We start from the raw sequence: 21,863 nt of genomic DNA, 5'->3' as shown, positions 1-21,863 counted from the left end.
TGTGTAAATCAGGATGCTCTTTGGACATCTGAGCATAGTAATTCTTTTGATCCTTATTTGGGTTGTTATGAGAGGCTAGTAAGTTAGTAACTTGATTAGAAGTAACATACATAGCTAGATACAGTGGCATGTCCTGGTAGTCCCAGCTACTCAGTAGGCTAAGGCAGGAAGATCACTGGAGCCTAGGAGTTTGGGGCCAGCCTGGGAAATACAGTAAGACCTTGTCTCTTAAAACAAATAAACAAAAAACCAGACCAGAACCTAAGGTTCCTGTGTACCTACCTGCTTACATCTCCTTCCCTCTGTTATGCTGTTTTCTCTGCATGCTTCTTCCCTGGCTAGTCTCCATTGCTGACACTACTGAGGTTCTCCTGATTTTTTTTTTTTTTTTTTTTTTTTTTTTGCAGTGATGGGGATAGGGGTCAAACCCAGAGCCTTACTCATGTTAGGCAAGTGCTTTACCACTGAGCGACACCTATATTCCCTCTCCTGATTCTTTAGCCTTTCCTCTGGAAATGCTTTCCTGTCCCCCACCCTATCCCTAAGTTCCACTAGACACTACACAGCATAGTGTATACAGCATAGTATACCAAATGGTTAAGAGCTACCCTGCCTCACCACCTGCTCACTGTGAGACTATGAGTAGGTTTCTTATCTTCTCTGAGCCTCTATTTCGTCACTGATAAAAGGAGGATAATAATAGAGGCCATACAGTTCATAAAGTCTTTGAAGGTCAGAGTGGCTACCAGGCATGGTGGCACTTACCTATAATCCTAGCAATCCCAGTGACTTGGAAGGCTGAGGAGGAGGATCACAAGCCAGCCTCAGCAACTTAGTGAGACCTGTTTAAAAATTAAAAATAAAAAGGACGGGGTATGTATCTCAGTTGTAAAATATACCCGGGTTCAATCCCTAGTACCAAACCAAAGTTTATACACACACACACACACCACACACTACACACACACACACACACACACACACACACACACATATACATACACACATTTATATATATAAAGATACATACGTGTTTATATTCATACACATAAAATAGAATTATCCTTGGAGTAGCAAACATTAATATATGTAAAGCAAGGTAACATGAGTAAAGAAAAGCCCTTAGAAGAGCACTCATTATCTAAAAAACATATTGTGTGGGCTGGGGATGTGGCTCAAGCGGTAGCATGCCGCCTGGCATGCATACGGCCCGGGTTTGGTCCTCAGCACCACATACAAAGATGTTGTATCTGCCGAAAACTAAAAAAATAAATAAATAAATTCTCTCTTTCTTAAAAAAAAAAACATATTGTTATTCTTTTTTTTTAAATGTTTTATTTTTTAGTTGTAGTTGGACCCAATACCTTTATTTTTTGCTTTTTTATATGTGGTGCTAAGAATTGAACCCGGGCCTCGCATGTATGAGGCAAGCGCTCTACCTCTGAGCCACAACCCCAGCCCCCATATTGCTATTCTTATTAGTCTTTGTTATTACCAGGGCACGGCCTAACATCTGAGATATAGAACATCTGGTAAAATATGGCAGATCACACCCCTCAGTTTGTCTGAGGACTCAAGCAGTGATGATTTCCTCCTCTCAACCTTGATTGATCTGTCTTTGTGTCTTTTTTTTTTTTTTTTTTTTTTGGTACTGGGGATTCAGCTACATCCTCAACTTTTTTTATTTTGTGACTGGGTCTCACTTAATTACTTACAGTCTCGCTAAATTGCTGAGGCTGGCCTTAAACTGGTGAGCCTCCTGACTCAGCCTTCTGAGCTGCTGGGATTATAGGTGTGCACCACCATGCCAGGCTCTTTGTGTCACTTGAGGCCCCAGGCTGGCCTTTTAATACACGTCTTTTGAGGGACCTTAGTCACTGCTGTTCCATGATTTAGCCAGCAAGTGTGCCCCTCTTATGGGTCAGGCTAAGCTTATAGTAAAAAGAACATTGGATGGGAAGACAAGAGTCCTGGGATCTGACACTCCATGGATTCTTGTTTTGTTTGGTGCTGAGGGTTGCACCCAGGGCCTTATATATGCTAAGCACATGTCCTACCACTGAGCTACACTCTCAGCTCCAGGTCCCTGGATTTGAGGCCCCTTTAGGCCTCTGTTAAGAGAAACTTGTGATGACAGGTTTCTCTGAATTTTTTCTCCCTCCTTTATCCTTCTGTTCATCAAGACTTTCCCTGAAGCCTAGAGAGGTAAAATCTTAACACCCTGTACAAGCAAGAAAAGGCTCATGGCTCTTAAAAGAACTAAGATCTTAACTCTTAAAAAACTTATGATCCAGTGAGAGTTATAAGAAGAGTGTCCTCATAGTTAATCATTCATCAAACATTTGATGAGGTTACATCTGTTCCAGGCCTGTTCTGGCCACAGGAAAGGTAGCAAGAGAAGAGCTCCAGGCAGTGTCTTCACAGAGGTCATAGGCTACTGAGCAGAGCTGGAGCTATTAATACAGATAATATAGGGGACTGGTGGTAGGTGAGTGGTAGTAGTGCTTGCCTAGCATGCACAAGGTCCTGAGTTCAGTCCCCAGAAAGAAGGAAGGATGGTAATCTAGGTATTTTTAGCCAGTACTTCTCAAAGGGGGCAGGAGTCACCTGGGAAGTATTTTCCTTCACAGTTGGGAACTACTGCTTTAAGCAGGGAAAAGGTCACTTTGTCTGGATCAGGAGGCCCTCATAGGAGCAACATAGAAGGCCAGGGGTGGATGCTTTTTGACTGGCTGTGGGATCAGCACTGGAACAGGCCTTGTTCCCAGAGTTTGTGTGTCTGCTCTCTTCTTCCCATCCATATTCCTTTCAGGAGGGTCACGCAGCACAATGCCAGCTTTGCCCCTGGACCAACTCCAGATCACTCACAAGGACCCGAAGACAGGAAAACCAAGGACTTCACCAGCACTGGTGAGCGGGTGCCTTGAGGCCATTCAGCCTGATACTATCAATCTTGCAATTTCAGAAGCAAAAAGTAAATTCCTTTCTTATCTGTTTCGAGAATGACCCGAGGGCCATGGTCAGTAATTCAGTAGCTAAGACACTACTAGGCCCTTTCAGGCCCAGTGTAGAAGTTTCCTTCCGAGCAGCAGCCTGAATTTGAGCAGTAGTTTCCATGTCATCACCCCCAATTCCTCCTTCCCACCCAAAGCATTTAATTTCCAATCAGTCCAATGGCAATTCTGACTCAGCCCAAGCTGGGCTAGAAATGGATCTGGCTCCAAGCCAGGTTTGGGGAATTGATCCTGTGGGAGTGGTTGGATGTCAGGCTGGCCACATTTTGGTGGGAATGCTGATTTCAGCGGTTGGGCCGTCTTTTATCTTACCTGGGATAAGAAGCACCACGTACAGAGACTCCAGAAGAGCTTGTGAGACTGAAAACTAAGGAGGCTGTGAACCTGTTGATTCCCAGCTGCAGAGAGAGATTAAAACTGCAGAGAGGTGCCAGGCTACTAAAGAAGGAGAGAGTCACAGGGACTGGAGTTCCTGTACTCACTTGTTGATTTCTCAAGCATATGAGCTTACTTAAATAAGGTGGGAGGAAGTATTTTCCAGGGACTTGCGTAAAGTAAAGTCGTGGGAAACACAACTTAAGTGTTTTATTTCCTGCTGTCTGGATAGCTTCTTATTACTTCCTAAACAGTCACTGATAGTAGTAGTTAACATTCATTTGCATACCTGCTCTGGGCCAAAACTATCCAAACACTTCACCTGGATTATCTCATTTAAGCCACAGCACAGCCCTGTGAATGGATATTTTGATTGTCCCCATTTACAGATGAGGAAATTGAGAGTTCAGGATCACAAAACTAGAAAATTAGAAGAACCAGGATGGGAACCCAGCTTGGCTGGTCCCAGAACCCCATGCCCTTAATCTTTCTGTTATATGGTCTCTTGTTTCTTTTCCATGACCTTGTTATATAGGGAGTATATTTATCAGAAAATGTAGAGCTGTGCTGTTAGTATGGTAGCCACTCAAGAGGAAGTCATCACCACCTGTAGTTATTGAACACTTGTAATGTTGCTATTGCTACAAATGTGGACTGAAGAACTGGAATTTTTGGTGGGGTGTGTGAGTGGATACCAGGGATTAAACTCAGGAGCACTCAACCACTGAGCCACATCCCCAACCCTGTTTTGTATTTTATTTAGAGACAGTGTCACTGAGTTGCTTAGCTATTCAATTTTTGCTTTGAATTGGCTTTGAACTCGTGATCCTCTTGTCTCAGCCTCCAAGCTGCTGGGATTACAGGAGTGCACCATTGCACCCGGCAAGAACTGGATTTTTAATTAATAAGTTTAAATGGATATTTATTAAATTAAATTAATTTAATAAATTTAAGTGGCCTACTGCATAGGCCAGCCAGTTATGAGATATGCAGTTCTGATGTCACAGAAAGTTCTGTTGGACTGTGTTGGTGGAGACTGGCTCCTTGGGTGGTTGGGTCTGATTTACTACCTCCATTCTTACTATGTACTTAATGAATACTTAGGCTGTTAGCTGAGGGATCCAGAGAGCAGGGGCCTGTTCCCTTTGCTCTACTCTTGGCTTCTCAGTGCTAGGTGCATATTAGGCTGTTAGAAAACAATCAGTAAATGAAAGCCAGACCTAATGCCAGGTGCTGGAGCTACAAAGAGAAAGGATATAGTCCCTGCCCTTGTGGGGTGTATGGCCTAGGAGAGAAACAGACCAGTAGCTTTTTGACAGTGTGATCAGGGTTGTGATAGAAGGAAGGCCAGGCTGTGACATGAGTCAAAACCTATGGCTGTTTCTCTAGATCAGTGGGGGTGGTGGTGGTGACAGAAGGTCTTAGGGTAACAGGAGGGCACATGCAGCCAGGGAAGACTTCCTGGAGGAAGGAATTTAGCACTGGTCATTGAAGGACAAATAAGCACTAGCTGGGCAGAGCAGTGGCAGAAGGGAGGACCTGGCTGGAGGACTCAAGTCTGCAATGCCAGAGTGTTGAGAAACCCTGACTCTTACACCAACCACTAGTCACTGTAAGTGGCAGCAGTACAGCAGAGCGAATGAGCACAGGCTTTGCATTAATCTCACACATATTTGGTATATTACTTAACCTCTCTAAGCCAGGATCCAAAAAGAGTAATAATAGGCCAAACTTTGTGGGGTGGCTATGAGGACTAATTGAAGCATCTGTGAATTAGCACTGTACATGGAACCTGGCACACACAATAAATTGCAGTTATGGTGGTGATGACAATAGCAACATTGAATGGGGAGAAGAGGGATGAATAGAGAAGGACAGCTACCTGGTTGAGGAAGGATCTCGTTGGTCATACTGAAGAATGTTATTCTACAGGCACAATCCTAAAGAATTGTCTTGAAATATGTTCCTGCCCTATTTTGTCTCTTAAGTCTCAAGTTGGGAATAGAAGACCCCCAGCAGGATGGTAGGTAGAACTAGCATTTATTGAGTAGCTACTATTTGAATAGCAAATACTTGAAGACCCACAAGACATAGTCTGGGGCCAGAATGGGTGATTGGGCTCCTAAAGACAAGTCTCATACAATAAGAACATTTGGAAAACAGTGCAAAAGAGTTCCTTACAAGTTACATGAAAGTCTGATGGGCAGCAGATTTTCTGATAGCTTCACAGAGCAGATAGGACCTAAGCCAAGCTCACTGAAAGGTGGGATGGACTTGGGTAGGAGAGAGGGCGCAACTGCTGCTCCCCTCTCTGAAATCTTCCTTCATTACCTACAAGGAAAAAAAAGAAATCCCTGCTCTTGAGCTTGGTATTCAAGGACCTTCAAAGACTTTGGCAAGATCTGGTCATTTGTAACCTCCATTTATTCCTTTGCCCAGCAAGAAAATGTATGTAGAAAGTCCACTCATTACCAGACACTGTTCTAGGAACTGGGGATGCTAAGGTGGGAAAAGCTCTTGACTGCTCCCAAGACCTATAGCTAGTGGGGGTCACAGTTGAGAAGTTAGGCACTCCTTTTTATGTAATTTTATTGACGTATCATTGAAGGACAGTAAACTTTACATATTTAAATATACTACTTGATTGAATTTGACTTGGTATATACCCACAAAACCATCACCACAATCAAGGCAATGAACATTTCTACCTTCCCCAAAAGTCTCCTTTTGGGCTGGGGTTGTGGCTCAGTGGTAGAGTGCTTGCCTCACATGGATGAAGCACTGGTTTCAATCCTCAGCACCGCATATACATACATAAATAAAATAAAGGTCCTGGGGCTGGGGTTGTGGCTCAGCGGTAGAGCACTCACTTCACACGTGTGGGTCCCTGGGTTCCATCCTCAGCACCACATAAAAGTAAATAAAGTTATTGTGTCCAACTACAATTAAAATATTTGAAAAATAAAATAAAGGTTCACTAACAACTAAAAACAAAAGTCTCCTTGTGCCCTTCTCTAGTCTGTGTCTTCTTCTCTCCTTGTCCCCAACAAGTGCTGATCTGAAAGCACTCTTGATGCTGTTCAACAAGTGTCACAGGTGAGCACAGAGTGCAGGTGCAGGGAGTTGTAGGGAGCTAAGGTAAACTGTTCCAACCAGGGTGTGTGTCAGAGAGGCTTCCTGGAAAAGGTGAACTGGGGTCAGAAGGACAAGCAGTTAAACTTGGGTATCACATGGGTTCCATAGATTGTTTAGTACATCTATAGCATAAGCTTTGTTTCAAATTCTGCCTCAATTGCCTCCTTAATCCAATAACCTTGGGAAAGTTCCTGAACCTTACTAGGTCTTTGTTTCCATCTCTGTAAAATGGGGTAAATACCATCTCCCTTTGACTGGTTGTAGATTAAAAAAAAAAAAAAGAAGTGGGCTATGGGACATGCCTACTCAGCAACCAGCACAGGATAGGTCCTCAGTATGGTGGCTTTCATTATTATGGTTCCAGCATTCTCCAAATTCATATCCCAACACCCAGTGCAATCTCTGCACTTTAAAAAAAATATTTTATTTATTTTTATGTGGTGCTGAGGATTGAACCCACAGCCTCGCATGTGCCAGGCAAGCACTCTTCCGCTGAGCCACAACCCTAGCCCAATCTCTGCACTTTTTTTTTTTTAAGAGAGAGAGAATTTTTTAATATTTATTTTTTTAGTTTTCGGTGGACACAACATCTTTATTTTATTTTTATATGGTACTGAGGATCGAACCCAGCGACCTGTACATGCCAGCTGAGCGCGCTACTGCTTGAGCCACATCCCCAGCCCCCCAATCTCTGCACTTTTTATGGCCCATTTTTCCAAATTTTTTTTTAGTTGTAGTTGGACACCATACCTTTTTTTTAAGAATTTTTTTTTAGTTGTTGATAGACCTTTATTTTATTTGTTTATATACTGTGCTGGGAGTCGAACCCAGTGCCTCACATATGCAAGGCAAGTGCACTACTGCCAAGCCACAGCTCCAGCCTGACACAGTACTTTTTTATTTTTTTTTAATTTGTTTTTATGTTGTGCTGAGGATTGAATCCAGCACCTCACGCATACAAGATAAGCGCTCTACCACTGAGCTACAACCCCAGCCCTTATGTCCCAATTTTATGCCTCCATAAAAAAAAATGTAATTTCTTCCACCTAAAAGTCCTTTACCTCCTCTCATCTAAGGCTCAGCTCAGATGTTACCTGCCTAGGAAGCCATCCCTTGTCCTCTAGGCACCAGTAATTCCCTTCTGTGTTCCTGGTGTTCTCTGTCAGGTTTGAGCAGTTGCTTCCTCTGTTCAGTGCTCCCTTGGTAGCTTAGATGTGCTTCTTTCCCAGTGTGGGCCCTATGAGCACCTGGATTCTTTTATTCACATGCGCCCTCACCTGGTCCAGTGGGAGCCCAGTAAATGTTAATAGGATTGCAGGGAAGGTAGAATCGCAAGGGTGTGTGTGTGTGTGTGTGTGTGTGTGTGTGTGTGTGTGTGTTGGGGAAATGAGTAGCCTGGCCTGAGAGGCAAAGTGTCAATGAATGTAGGAGGAGGGAAGCTTGGAAGCCAAGGAAACAAATTTAGGCTCCAGATAGTTGTTTTCAATGTGTTACCATCAATAGACTTCCCTTTTCAACAGATTTGTAGTTGGGACCCCAAAGACTTTCCCAAAGATTTCACAGTTTGAGCATTTGCTTTGGGCAGGAGAAAGACCTGGGTGGTACTTGAGGAGTCTGATCCATTAGTCTCAATTGTTCCATACCCTCTGGACCAACAGCCGCAGAGTGGGGGGACTGTTATTGATAACAGCTGAGGTGTTGCCTGGCCTTCCTTCTATTACATTTCCCCTGGAGAAAGTCACCCTTATGTAGATGGGGTGAAAACTGAGCCTATCTTCTTTTCTTTATGATGGACAAAGTGGGGTTTGTTCATGGCATGGTAAGGCCTGAAGGAGAGAACTTGTGACTCTAAGCTGAGACCTGCAGCTACTTGATTAGAATCTTTTCTTCAAAAAAAAATTAGTGAGATTTGTTTTTTCTGGTTATTAAAAAAAAAGTGCTATGTACAGTATGATGTTATTTGTTTCAGAAAGAAGAAACAGACCCAAACAGCATATGGCTGTATTTAAAATATATATATTTATTTTTTAGTTGTAGTTGGATACAGTACCTTTATTTATCTATTTTTATGTGGTGCTGAGGATCCACGTGCTAGGAGAGCTCTCTACCTCTGAGCCACAACCCCAGTCCACATATGACTATATTTTAATGTAAACACCTAGAAAAGATCTGCCAAGACACCCAGTGAATGGTGTGACTCACCTTCTCTATAGCATTGTTTTGCTCCTTTTTTTTTTTTCTTTTTTAGTGCTGGGTTCATGCACACACTTTACCGCTGAGTTATACCCCAGGGCATGTTGTAATTTTTTGAAAGAAAAGACACTCTTGTTTCACTTGTATAATTAAAAATTAATTTATAAAATAATACAAGTTCATTGTTTAATAATTGGAAAATATATTCAAGTCACAATCTCCTCTTTTCCAGCCTGGAGATAACCCCTATTAGCTTTGGGATTTCATTGCCCTAACTTTGTTTTTTAAACTCTGTACCAGTGTACAAACATATGTACTTAAAATAACCCCCAAACTGATTATATTGAAGAGTTTTGTGTCCTGCTTTCTTTTCCCCTAACCTTTCCCCAGGCCCCATGGCATTAAATTCTCTCCCAAAACATGGTTTTTAACAACCGTCTCGTGTTCCCTGAATACAACCATGCCCCCTTTGTTAGATACACTTGGTTCTTTATGCTTAAAAGCTCCTTGGAGGGTCACTGGTTGGAACAGCCAAGTGTTGTCATTGCTGTGGGTTGGCAAATGGGCCTTCGCTGACTAACCTCTGCCACGTTAACACGTGGTTTTTGGATCCGTAGCACCCCGAGCAGAAGGCAGACCGGTATTTTGTGTTATACAAACCGCCCCCTAAAGACAACATTCCTGCCCTAGTGGAGGAGTACCTGGAACGCGCCACCTTCGTAGCCAATGACCTCGACTGGCTCCTGGCCTTGCCTCACGATAAATTCTGGTGCCAGGTAACATTCTATCAAAATTAATGCTAAGACAAAGCCCATGACATGTCGTTGGTTGGTTGCTGTGGTTTTTCTTCCCCCAGGAGGTGTTTTTTTTGTCTACTTCTTACACTGGATTCTTAACAGCAAATTGTGGTTTGGAGTGCTCGTCTCGTATCACAATCTTAGTGATGTTTACACACCTTCTAGAGTGTCATTTTTAGAAACTTGTGTTTTTCCCTCAGCTCATTTGTACCTCCTTGGTCCCCTGGGGTTGGAGTGTTTGGAGTAGGCAAGGGGTGATGGGCCATGAGCCCCAGCTCAGTCCACCTGTGAGCCCTTCAGCCTCAGGGATAAATCCTTTCTCTCCCCCTGTCCCCTGATTTAGGTTATCTTTGATGAGACCCTGCAAAAGTGCCTGGACTCCTACCTGCGTTATGTCCCCAGAAAGTTTGATGAGTGGGTGGCCCCCACCCCTGAGGTTGCTGATATGCAGAAGCACCTACATCGAAGCGTTTTCCTCACCTTCCTTCGCATGTCCACTCACAAAGAATCCAAAGTAAGCCTCTGATCCCGTGACAGGTCACCGTCCAACACCCGACACCTCTGTGTGGACTCTCTGCCCCTGGGAAGCAAGGCTCTTAGAAGCATCAAGTTTCCTCTTTGTCTTCCCTCTGCCTTTATTCCCACTGTTGGTGAAGAAATCTGTGCCGCCTCTATTATCCTCTTAATTCACCAGGCCATCTGCATTACACCAAGTGTTTTCATCAATGGGACCTGAGGGCCCTTAGCCAGGTGATGTGTGCCTGCCTTTACTTGTGCGTCAGAGGGTAAAGTCATTAATTCTGACTTTTTAAAGGAATTTGTATGCCCTTTTAAAAGATCATTGCTGAAAAAAAAAAATCATTACTGGGTTGTGAACATTGTTCAATAGGAGAGCACTTGCCCAGCATGCACAAGGACCTGGGTTCCATCCTCAGCACTCTGGAAAAAAATAAAAGATCTTTCTTTGTTTTAAGAACTTTGTAGTATGGAAATTTTCAAATATATTTATATAAAATTTTCACATACAATGAATTCCATGTACTCCTCTCCTAGCTTTAACAATTTCTAACATTTTGTCCATCTTGTATTTTTTTTAACACCTTTATTTCACTTGTTTATTTTTGTATGTGGTGCTGAGGATCAAACCCAGGGTCTGGCATGTGCGAGGTGAGCGCTCTACCGCTAAGCCACAACCCCAGCCCCCATCTTGTATTTTTTAAAAATATTTATTTTTTAGTTGTAGGTGGACACACAATATCTTTATTTCATTTTTATGTGGTGCCGAGGATCCAACCCAGTGCCTCACTTGTGCTGGGCGAGTGCTCTACCACTGAGCCACAACCTCCCGCCCTCCATCTTGTATTTTATCTCTCCAGAGTTTTCTTTTTTTTTTCCCCCTGGAATATTTTTATGAAATCTAAGATATCATGCTGGTTTACTAGTAAGTGTTCAGAACAAATCCTCCATGTCTGTTTCAGAGTATGTTGTGACTTCTTTCCCCTGACTTAGGTTATCCCCCAAACTGGGGATTGAACCCAGGGCTTCTCTACCTCTGAGCTATATTCCCAGCCCTTTTTGCTTTTATTTTGAAGCAGGGTTTCACTAATTTGCTGAGGCTAGCCTTGAACTTATGATCTTCCTGTCTTAGCCTCCCCATTCACTGGGATTATAGGTGTGCTCCACCACGTGCAGCTGTGTTTGCTTCTTTTTATGTTAAAATGGAGAATGACTTGTGCTGGGTCTGCTCAGACATGGATGTCCACCATGTGGGCAGATCATCATTGATTAACCAGTCCCCAGCTGAAGGGCCTGAGGTTTTTTCTCATGAGTTTGCTGTAACTGTACAATGTGTTAACATATAGTTTCCATTCTTTCTCTCTTTTATCCTTTCCCTTAGGATCACTTCTTTTCCCCCTCTGTGTTTGGAGAAATCCTCTACAACAACTTCCTCTTTGATATCCCAAAGATCCTGGACCTCTGTGTGCTCTTTGGAAAAGGCAACTCACTGTTGCTCCAGAAGATGATAGGTGAGTAGGATGCAGGGCCTGGGGGGATGCCCAGAGAAGGCCCCATGAGTCAAATCAGAGGTCACAAAGGTTGGTGCTTAGGTAGGACAAGGAATTTGAGACAGTAGGGATAGGTAGTACTGGAAAATACTTGACAGATATATATGAGTGATAACTCTGAAAGAAATGGCTAGGTGGTAGTGGTTAGATAGTAGAGATTAAAAAAAAAAAAAAAAAAGTGTGTGCCAGACAGTTCCTCAGGGATCTGGGAGTCTTAGAGGAAGGCCAGGTGTCAAACAGTCACAGGAATGGGGAAGTTTACTTTGGCGGTGAGAGTCAGAATAGCAGTGATAGCTAACCTTCATTTGCACATGGCCAGGCCACTTGCATGCTGAGCACACCAGCAGCCTTCAGACCAGTGCTGTCATTTTCCCTGCTTACAGAAGAAACTGAAGTTAGACTGTAAGGAATTGCCTGAGAGCACAGAACTAATTAGTAGCCATGCTGGGACATGTGGCCATGGAGACCTGCCCCTCAAGTTCTTGTTCTTTCTGTTGCTTGCTTCAGGGATGATGGATAGGGCTACCTCAAAAATGGCACAATTTGCAATATTGCTGAGAGAAGATGGGGACAGAGTTCCCATCTTTTGGTTTGAAAAAGGAACAAATGTTAGCAGTTGGATTCTGTCAGGCAGCAGTGGGCTGAAGGTTCAATCAGAAATGGAAGCGTTGGTGGGATGACAGAGGGAGTGCCCCAGTGGATTCCTCTTTGATTGCAGCCTGCATACGGTGTTGGGCTTGGCACAGAGAAGTGTGCATCTGGACATCCCTGTCAGCCCTCCTCACCCTGAGATTGTAGGACACAGAACAATTTTCTAAATATCTTTTTTACAAAATTGAGTTATCCCTTGTGATGGTCTCCCTCATTTCCTTTTCCCACCCTCCCTCCTTTTCTCCTACTTCCTTCTTTCCTTTTTTTCTTTTCCTCCTAATAATTAAGGTATGTTAGTGTAGAAAATTTTGGAAGGAGATAAAGCATAAAAAAAAACCATGAAACAGTTACCAAATTACTGCAAGACAACTATTTTTTTCCTTCCAGTCTTTTTTTTTTTTTTTTTTTTTGTAATACTGGGAATTGAACCCAGCGCCTTGTACATGCAAAGCAAGCACTTTCCCAACTGAGCTATATATCCCTAGTTCTGACTCTCTATTTTTTCAGAAGACATATCATATCATTACATACATGAAATTTTGTTTTTTTAAGAGAGAGAGAGAATTTTAATATTTATTTTTTAGTTTTTGGTGGATACAACATCTCTGTTTGTATGTGGTGCTGAGGATCAAACCCAGGCTGCACGCATGCCAGGCGAGCCTGCTACCGCTTGAGCCACATCCCCAGCCCCCATACATGAAATTTGTATCCAGCCGTTTCATTGGAATACCTTTGGTTTCTTAACTGATCATTAGTTATCACCCCCACCCCTGGAAAGACCTGTAATAATTTTACTGTAGACTGAGAGGATGGATGAGTGAACAACAGTAGGTGTGACTAGTTAGGAAAACAATTACTAGTTTGGTTAGAGTTAAGCGTTCCAGGAGAGTAATAGCAGGAGATGGGAGGGAGAAGCCAGCACCATTTGGCAGGGCTCCATGCCAAGCTTCAGCATTGGAAGAGCAGTATTGCTAAGTGACTAAGATGGCCAGCCCCAGAGTTGAACTGTTTAGTTCTCATCCCAGCTGTAGTCTTGGTTTGGTCCACTTAACCAAGTCAATGAGCCACTGGAAGCCTCAGTTTTCTCATCTGGAGAAAGGAAAAACTGATACCTTCCTCATAAGGTGGTCATGGAAATTAAATAGAAGGGTAAGTATGAGTCACATGTGTAGCACAGTGACTGGCAAGAACTTGGTGAGTGAGTTCTTATTGTGATGAGACCATCAAGCCTCCAGGAGCTTGGAGCAAGGCAAGGAGCCATCTGGTGACAAGATTAATCTGGGAGAATACAAGTGGGCAGGGTGGAGCCGGGGGGAGGGGGGGGGGGGGCTTATAGGAGGCAGGTGCATCAGCTGATTGGCTACTGGAGCAGGAAAACACCTCCGGGAGGCAGATTAAAGCAGGGCTCAGTGAGGTCACTGGAAAGAAAAGTCTTAACAGTTCTAGAGAAAAATATGTTGATTGCAGAAGAAGGACTTTTAAGAGGTAGGGGGGGCCTGGGTTATAAGTAGAAGCAAAGTCATCGTAGGGGTAAGATGGCTGTGAATCTAGGGGGAGATGTCATGGTGGGGGTGAAGCAAGAAAGTTCTGCCTGCTGCTGGGATCACCAGTCTTTCAATTGTTTTTGTTTTTTTGTTTGTTTGTTTGTTTGTTTTTGATACTGGGGATTGCACTCAGGGGCACTCAACCAGTGAGCCACATCTCTAGCCCTATTTTTGTATTTTATTTAGAAAAAGGGTTTCCCTGAGTTGCTTAGCAACTCACTTGTTGAGGCTGGCTTTGAACTCGTGATTCTCCTGCCTCAGCCTCCTGAGCTGCTGGAATTACAGGCGTGTGCCACTGTACCTGGCCAGTCTTTCAGATTTTGTAGAATTTTTTTGGTACTGGAGGATTGATCCCAGGGTCCCTCTACCATTGATCTGTATCCCCAACCCTATTTTGTATTTTATGTATAGACAGAGTCTCACTGAGTTGCTTAGCACTTCTCTGTTGCTGAGGCTGGCTTTGAACCCACAATCCTCCTCTTTCAGCCTCCCGAGCTGCTGGGAATACAGGCGTGAACCACCACATCTGGTTCTCACACTCTTTCTTGCACACATATGCACACACGTGGCATTTTCAACCTTTGAACAGAAGGCACAAGAAGCAGCCTCCACTTTTAGTACCACAGAAATTCTTGAGCAAAGCAATTACTCCTAAGAGGATTGATAAGGGAGAGAAGGCAAGAGAATGGGAACTTGATGATTATCGTAAGGGCACAAACCCAGTCCTTACCCTGCCCTTTTTTTTTTTTTTAACTTTGAGGCTGGCATTGTGAAACAGCAAGTGTGATTTTGAACACAGGGCCTTTCAGTTAGTCTCTTGAGGCTGCTTTGTACACCAGGAGTTACCTGGGTCTTGGCCCTTTCATGGACTGCACTGATCTGCTTGGCAGAATCTCTCATTCCCCCTGGGTTTCTTAACTGCTTTCACCTGAGAAGAGGCAGTTCAAAGCCTGTCATTGCAGACCCCTACCTTTTTATTATTTCTTTAAGAGATCAAAAATGAAAGAGATTTTCACTGTCATTGGAATCAGATAAAGGAGTGGAAAGGGACTCAGATGCTGCAAGAAAATTTGAGTGAATTTTGTTTTTTTGGTGTTGGAGATTTAACACAGAGGCACTTTATCACTAAGCTACATCTCTCGTCCTTCTTAAAAATTTTTAAAAATTTGAGACACGATCTCATTAAGTTACTGAGGGCCTCACTGATTTGCTGAGGCTGATCTTGAACTTGTGATTCTCCCATCTTAGCCTCCTGAGTTGCTGGGATTACAAGTGTGTGCCACCACTTTAGGTAATTTGAGTGATCTTAATGCTTGAAAAACATCACTGTTTGTCAGGCTTTAGCACTGGCAGGCTTATGAGAGAGTGTCTTCCCCGCACCAGGTGGTCAGAATTCCATGGAGAACACTGTGTGGCCCTAGGGGTTGTGGGAGGAGACTTTTCCTGTTGCCTGTCTGTTGTTATGTCAGGAGGCAATGCCTGGAGGTGAGGACACCTGCTTTATAGTAGAATTAGCTCTGAAGGGCATTCCAGGGAAAGGGAGGGGACAGAGCTTGTTGTCTGAGTGGGGATGGAATGTGGGAAGACTGCAATGCAGGGCATGGAGAGAGGATGGCCCAGGATGCCAGCAGGGTGCAGAGCTCACAGGGTCTTTCATGCCATGGTCAGGAGTTCAAACTTGACCTTGACCATCAGAACAGGAGCATTTTCAAGGAAGATCAGAGGTTGGTGGGGGGATAGCTCAGGTATTTCTTACCTGTCTGGAGGAGGAGGGCAGGTCCAGGGGCACCTTCAGAGGTTGAGGGATCGGTGCCCATCTGAAGGTGGGAGACTCTGAGAAAGCCCAGGCTGGTGAAACTCAGCATTTTGGAATCAAAGAACAAAGTGGCATCCAGGAAAGTGTTGCCAGAAAGTCCAGCTACCTAGTGACTTGCTTACTCATCCAGCCCCATATGGCCTTTGATCTTTTTAGTTTTTGGATACTCTGAGATCAAGGTTATCAATAAGGAAACCATGGACAGACCTGCCCAGAGACAGAACATCTGACCACAGCCTTAAATATGATGCTTACAGTGAGATGAAGAACCCTGGCCTCTTAAGGGCATTGGCATTTCTTATCATCTTGTCCTCATCTATCTGTCTTCTCCACCCTTTCTCCCTCCTTCACCATTTGGGCAGTGGAACACTCGGTTTCTGTTCCAGTGGCCATATGCTCTAACCTACGCATGCACAGCAGCAGCAGTTGGAGAATAGTAAACACTTGGAGATGAGCTCCATCTTACAGGAACAACCACAAATGTGCACTAATTCCACCTCCAGGTCCTTCTCATGCCTCTTGCTTTGGAGTAGGATGCATTGGGATGGTAGCATATTCAAAAGCAAAAGGTAAGAGAATTTCCAGAGAAATTTCTCCCTGCAGTCTGCTCACACTTTGCAGGTGTGGCCTGGCAAGAACTGGATTGTTGCATTCAGGTTTCTTGAGCAAGGAGATCATATTTCGTAATTTTCCTGGATGACTGCCCACTTCCAAAGCCCATGGTGCCTAAGTATGGTCACTCCCTGGGGATAGCAGGGTGAGCTGGTTTGATCAGAGCAGCTCTTTTAAAAACATAATTCACTAGGCAGTGGTACTTAAAGGGTTAAATTGTACTGATCAAGGTCTCTCTCCAAACTTGGGGAAGTCACTAGTCTGAGCCAAACCTCAGTGTAGCAGGGCCTGAGGCCAGGACTCATCTTAGGTCACAGCCACAGAAAGGCTTAGGAAAAGGGAGAAAGGTCACAGAATCTGCTTACAATGTAGCCTCTCCATTCCTTCCTACCTTTCCCCACTCCTTACCTTTCTCTTTTCTTTCCAGGAAACATCTTTACTCAACAGCCAAGTTATTATAATGACCTGGATGAAACCATGCCCACTATCCTTCAGGTACCAGCTCTCAGCCCTAGCTAGGGGAAGTGAATTGAGGAAACAGACCCCCTCCCCACTCGATGGTGTTCTTTGGCTTTTTTGGAAGAGCCAGGGAAAAATGTTTATTCCCAGCATCCCTCTCTAGACCCATCTCCCCAGATGGTCTCTTTGTCTTACCCCTGACCACACCCCTTCAAATTCTCCCTTTCTCTTTCTTTTTTTTTAATATTTATTTTTTAGTTATAGCTGGACACAATACCTTTATTTTATTTGTTTATATGTGGTGCTGAGGATCTAACCCAGGGCCTCAAATGTGCTAGGCGAGTGCTCTACTGCTGAGCCACAACCCCAGCCCCCTTTCCCCTTCTTAAAAGGACTGAAATCTAAGAGCTGCCTGCCTCTCATACAAAACGAGCTAGGTTTGCATTCTGTGTTGTTTGCCAACAGCCATATGACTCTAAGGATATCCCTCTAAGCGACCTATGCTTCTCAAATAAGAGCTTTAAAGTTACAAAATCATTTCATGAAAAAATAGTGTTCATTATAGAAAATGTGGGATATGTTAAAAATCAGAAATAAGAATATTACTATTCCTCATAATCCCACAACCTGCCATTCTCAATAACCCTGGGAATAGTCACATGCTAGCCTACTTAAAGCCAGCATTGTCACTTCAAATATTTGCCTGATTTTACAGTGGTCTCTATTTTCCCCCTCACTGTTGATTTGTATTTTATTTCAAAATGGCTCTCATAAATATCCATCTACAAGGGATCCAAAAATCCATTATTTATTGCTGACGGTATATAAAAAATTCCTTATCATATACTTGCCCAGTCTATCCAGTCACATCACATCTGCAGAATTGTCAGAGCTTCATATACATGTTGGTTGGTTGTTTGTTTTGTATGCTGGGGATCAAACCCAGGGCCTTACTCATGCTAGGCAAGCGCTCTACCACTGAGCCACATTCCAGCCCCATATGTAATAGTTTTAATTCTCTCCACAGTCCTGTAAGAAGGATGGTTTCATAGTTCCCTACTTAGTTTACTTTAATCCATTCTCTGAGAAGGTCATTGTCTCAGTTGGTATCCTGGGAACATGATATATTTCCAAGATTCAAGGCAGTTTTCAAATCACTTGTCCCTGGATGTGAGTGTGGGGTGGGGGTGGGGGGTCTCAGATGATGGTTCAATAGGATGTGAGAGTCCCTTCTTGCCTTTCACAGGTCTTCAGCAATATCCTCCAGCACTGTGGTTTGCAAGGGGAAGGGGCCAGCACCACACCACAGAAGCTTGAGGAGAAGAGCCGGTTGACCCCCAGTGATATGCCGCTCCTGGTAAGATTGTCCTCCAGCCCATTCTCTTTCTGTTGAGTCCTTGTAGCCAGAGCCTAACTGCTCCAAGATAAGGAAGATTGCCATGATAGAGGTCCCAATGGCTTCTTCCTTTACTCACAACTTCTATAACTCAGCGAGCAGCTGGTTCTTCCCTCACACAGGTGAAGAATGTTTCAGCAGGCTTGCATTTTTCTGGGAGCTTTATTTATAGGGTACTGGCAAGAACAGGAAACTAGAATTCAAAGGAGAGGGAGTAGTCCTCACTTAGTTCAACTCAGTAGGCTCATTCATGCTTTATTCCTTGAGCCAGTCATTTATTCAGTGAGTTTATTTTGAGGAGCACCCAGCATGGGCCAGGCCCTGGAGGTAAAGCAGTAAGCAAAAGCAGACACAGCACCTGCTCTGGAAGAACTTAGGAGTCTAATGAGGATGACAGACAGAAGGCAGACATTTAAGGAACCTGGGACATGTTTCAGGCATTGTGCTAAGCACTGGAGACAGAGCAGCAAGGCAGCTGTAGACAACACTCCTGGAGCTTGCAATCTGGTGGGGAAAGAGCCATTAAGCAAGTGTTTCAGAAGGGCACGTGCCAAGTGGTATGGGAACAAATCATTTTACCTTTTTCTGAGGCTCAGTTTCCTTAGCTCTAAAGTGGAGATCCTAACAGCTGCCCAGGCTACTTCTTAGAGTAGTTGTGAGAATCAGTGAATGAGCAAGCATCCCATGTCCTGTATACCCTCTTCAAAATGTGAGGAAAGCTGGTCTTGATATTCTTGTCCTCATTAGGATATGCCTTCTCTTTGTGGGACCAGAGGTGTCGTGAGGAGATTAGAAGAGAGACTCTTATCTTAACATACAAGTAACCCTAGCCATCACCAGGTGGAGACCTACTGTGACTGTAGTAGCAAAACCCCTGGATTGGGAGGCTAGCTGGCTCTCCCACTTTGGCACTCTTAAGAGATGAATCAGCCAGGCTGTGCTTGGGGCCTCTACTGTTCTCTTTCCCTTCCCCCTTAGCAACTTTCTGCCTGCTGGGAATCCTGACTTTGTCAGCTGTGCCTTGTATCCTCTACAGAGCTGTCTATGAGGTGGAGAAGAATAATGCAGTGTTTTCTTTTGGTAACAGGAATTAAAGGACATTGTTCTCTACCTTTGTGATACCTGCACTACACTCTGGGCCTTTCTGGATATCTTCCCTTTGGCTTGCCAGACCTTCCAGAAACACGACTTCTGTTACAGGTACAGCAGGAATTTTGGCTGTTGAAATAGAGGCTCTGGTCCCAGGTACTCATACAACACATTTACTAGTTTCTTAGAATGTGCCAGGCCCGCTTCCAGCTTGGGGATGCCACAGTGAGGAAGACAGATATGGCTTTTTGTTCATGTGGAGTGTATATTTTAGAAGCACTGCCAATTTTATCTAAGAACAGTACAAGGAAGGAGGAAAACATAATCAAGAAGAGGGCAGTTTCAATTCTGCTTTGTTTCAAAGCCCCTCTGATGGGCAGACTCAGGGAGTGACAGTCAAGACAAAGTGGTCTAGCTCAGGGGAGAACACACAAGAAGACCCCAGATGTGCTCCTGACTAGAATCCCAAAATGACCCTTAAAAGAGATCTTGAAGAATGAATAGGGAGCCGGGCACCGTGGCGCATGCCTATAATCCCAGTGTCTCAGAGGCTAAGGAAACGGAGCCTCAGAAAGGTAAAATTATTGCTCCTACAGCACCTGGTACATGCCCTTCTGAAATACTTGCTTAATGGCTCTTTCCCATAAGGAGGATCTTGAATTCAAAGCCAGCCTCACAAAAGTGAGGCGCTCAGCAACCCAGTGAGACCTGTCTCTAATTAAAATACAAAATAGGGATGGGAATGTGGTTCAGTTATTGAGTGCTCCTGAATTCAATTCCTGGTACCCAGAAAAAAAGAATGAACAGGGGAACCAGATGCGTACCTGTAATACCTGCTACTCAGTAGGCTGATTGTAGGAGGATTGCTTGAGCCCAGGAGTTTGAGGCCAGCCTAGGCAACATAGCAAGATCTTTTTTTTGTTTTTGTTTTTTCAAAAAAAATAAAATATATAATACACACACACACACACACACACACACACACACACACGTGTGTGTATGTAAAATATATAAAAATTTATATACACGAAGTCATTTTCAAATAAATATAATTATACCAATAATAAAAATGAACAACTATTAGCAGCTCTTTGGGATACATCTATACCTGGCTTCTCACCTTGGCCACCTCACATCCACCCCTTCCCAACTCAAATTCAAACTCCCCATTCCAGCTACACAGTCCCTCACCATCCTCCTAAAGATCAGCACTCCCAAAACCCTCTCTCTCTTTCTCTCAGGCTAACCCTGGTCATGGCTCTCCTTTTCCTCTATCTGTTCCTTTACCTATCTTTCTTCCTCTCTCACCTTCCACTTCTTGCCATGTAGTATTCCAGGTCCACCTCCTCCCTGTGTGCTTCCTGGTCATGCTCACACTTGGGATTCCTTCTTCATAGAACCAGATGCGCTACACATAGAATACGTTGCTCTGGTAATTGAAAATGCAACTGCCTCTTTTTATATATATATTTTTTTCTTTTTAGTTGTAGATGGACATGATACCTTTATTTTACTTGTTTATTTATATGTGATGCCGGGGATCGAACCCAATGCCTCATGCATGCTAGGCAAGCACTCTACCACTGTGCCACAACCCCAGCCCAACAACTGCCTCTTTTCTATGATGTAATTCTTCCTCCAAATGTCTTAAGCTTCCCAAAGCATGAACTGAAGCTTAAGTGCCTCGGTCAGTGCTGAATTTGTAGCAGGTATTCTGCAACCACTTGTCTATCCTTTGACTGGTTTCTGGCAATCTATCTTATTTCAGTACCATACGTACCATAAGATAACTAAGCCAAAAGAGGCAGGCCCTACTAGGCCTGGCACCAGAAGAGGACAAAGAGGGCAGTTTGGCCCCGGCAGGTTGAGTTGTTGCCAGGATACATTGCTGGTGGGAGGGTAAATTGGAACATCCCCTATGTAGGGTGATTTGGCATGATCTCTGAGAGTTAAAAGATTCACATACCATCTGCCCCTACAATGTTACTTGTAGGAATTATTACTCAGATATATCTGCAAAGGTGCAAAGTTATTCTGGGCAGCATTTCTTGTAATAGCAAATAATTGAAAAAAACCTAAAGATCCATCTGTGGGGTCTGTTATCCAAATGTGTACAGTGAAATTCTACCTATCCATACCGAGGGTGTTTTACGCACTGCCACAGCCCTGCCATTAAACAAAACAGTAAAAGGCAAATAACATGTATAGTACTCATAATTTGCCAGTATTCAATTTTTAAAAACCTGGGAGAGGGTTGGGGGTATAACTCAGTGGTAGAACACTTGTTAAGCATGCTCAGACCCTGGGTTCGATCTCCAGCAGTTAAAAAGGCGGTGATATATAATGTGAATATTTGTTTATATATGCATTTATAAATGCATCTTTAGAAAATTTCACAAAAGGACTAGTGGAAGTAGCTGTGTATAGGGAACAGAATTGGGAAAGGGAGACTTTTCACAGTATATATTATACTTTTTGAGTTTTGAACCATGTGAATATATTATTTATTCACAAAGTTAAAAGGCCAAAAGAGACATAACAGGGATACATTGGGTAGATGTGAGAAGGAAAAAGAGGAAGGTGAAAGAGGGAGGAGCAACAGAACTGCATGGGTAACTCCAGTCCTTTCCAGAAAGCAGTCAAAGGTCACTGCATTTGCCAGCAGCCGTTCTTGGCCTTCAGCACAGCTGGAACAGGCTGGACCAGCCACAGGCTA

General features: G+C 43.7%; 1 protein-coding gene across 5 annotated transcripts in view; it reads left to right on the top strand.

The window, feature by feature from the left end:
* The window catches only part of Ascc2 (activating signal cointegrator 1 complex subunit 2), a 43,575-nt gene that overhangs the window by 2,677 nt on the left and 19,035 nt on the right, over window positions 1-21,863 (top strand). For 2 of the 5 annotated variants that reach the window (XM_076837465.2, XM_076837475.2), the window contains exons 2-8: window positions 2,813-2,910; window positions 9,335-9,493; window positions 9,858-10,028; window positions 11,412-11,541; window positions 16,631-16,698; window positions 17,909-18,019; window positions 19,146-19,258. In XM_076837465.2, coding sequence (XP_076693580.2) covers window positions 2,830-2,910; window positions 9,335-9,493; window positions 9,858-10,028; window positions 11,412-11,541; window positions 16,631-16,698; window positions 17,909-18,019; window positions 19,146-19,258 — 833 coding nt within the window. In that variant the 5' untranslated portion in view covers window positions 2,813-2,829. Of the gene's footprint in view, window positions 1-2,812; window positions 2,911-9,334; window positions 9,494-9,857; window positions 10,029-11,411; window positions 11,542-16,098; window positions 16,161-16,630; window positions 16,699-17,908; window positions 18,020-19,145; window positions 19,259-21,863 lie in introns of those variants that run through there. The other 3 variants (XM_076837484.2, XM_076837500.2, XM_076837494.2) reach the window with 3 other exon arrangements.

The sequence above is a fragment of the Callospermophilus lateralis genome, chromosome 1, assembly GCF_048772815.1.
Source record: "Callospermophilus lateralis isolate mCalLat2 chromosome 1, mCalLat2.hap1, whole genome shotgun sequence".
NCBI lineage: Eukaryota > Metazoa > Chordata > Mammalia > Rodentia > Sciuridae > Callospermophilus > Callospermophilus lateralis.
The sequence above is the reverse complement of the archived record's forward strand: the minus strand, read 5'-3'. Positions and strand labels throughout refer to the sequence as shown.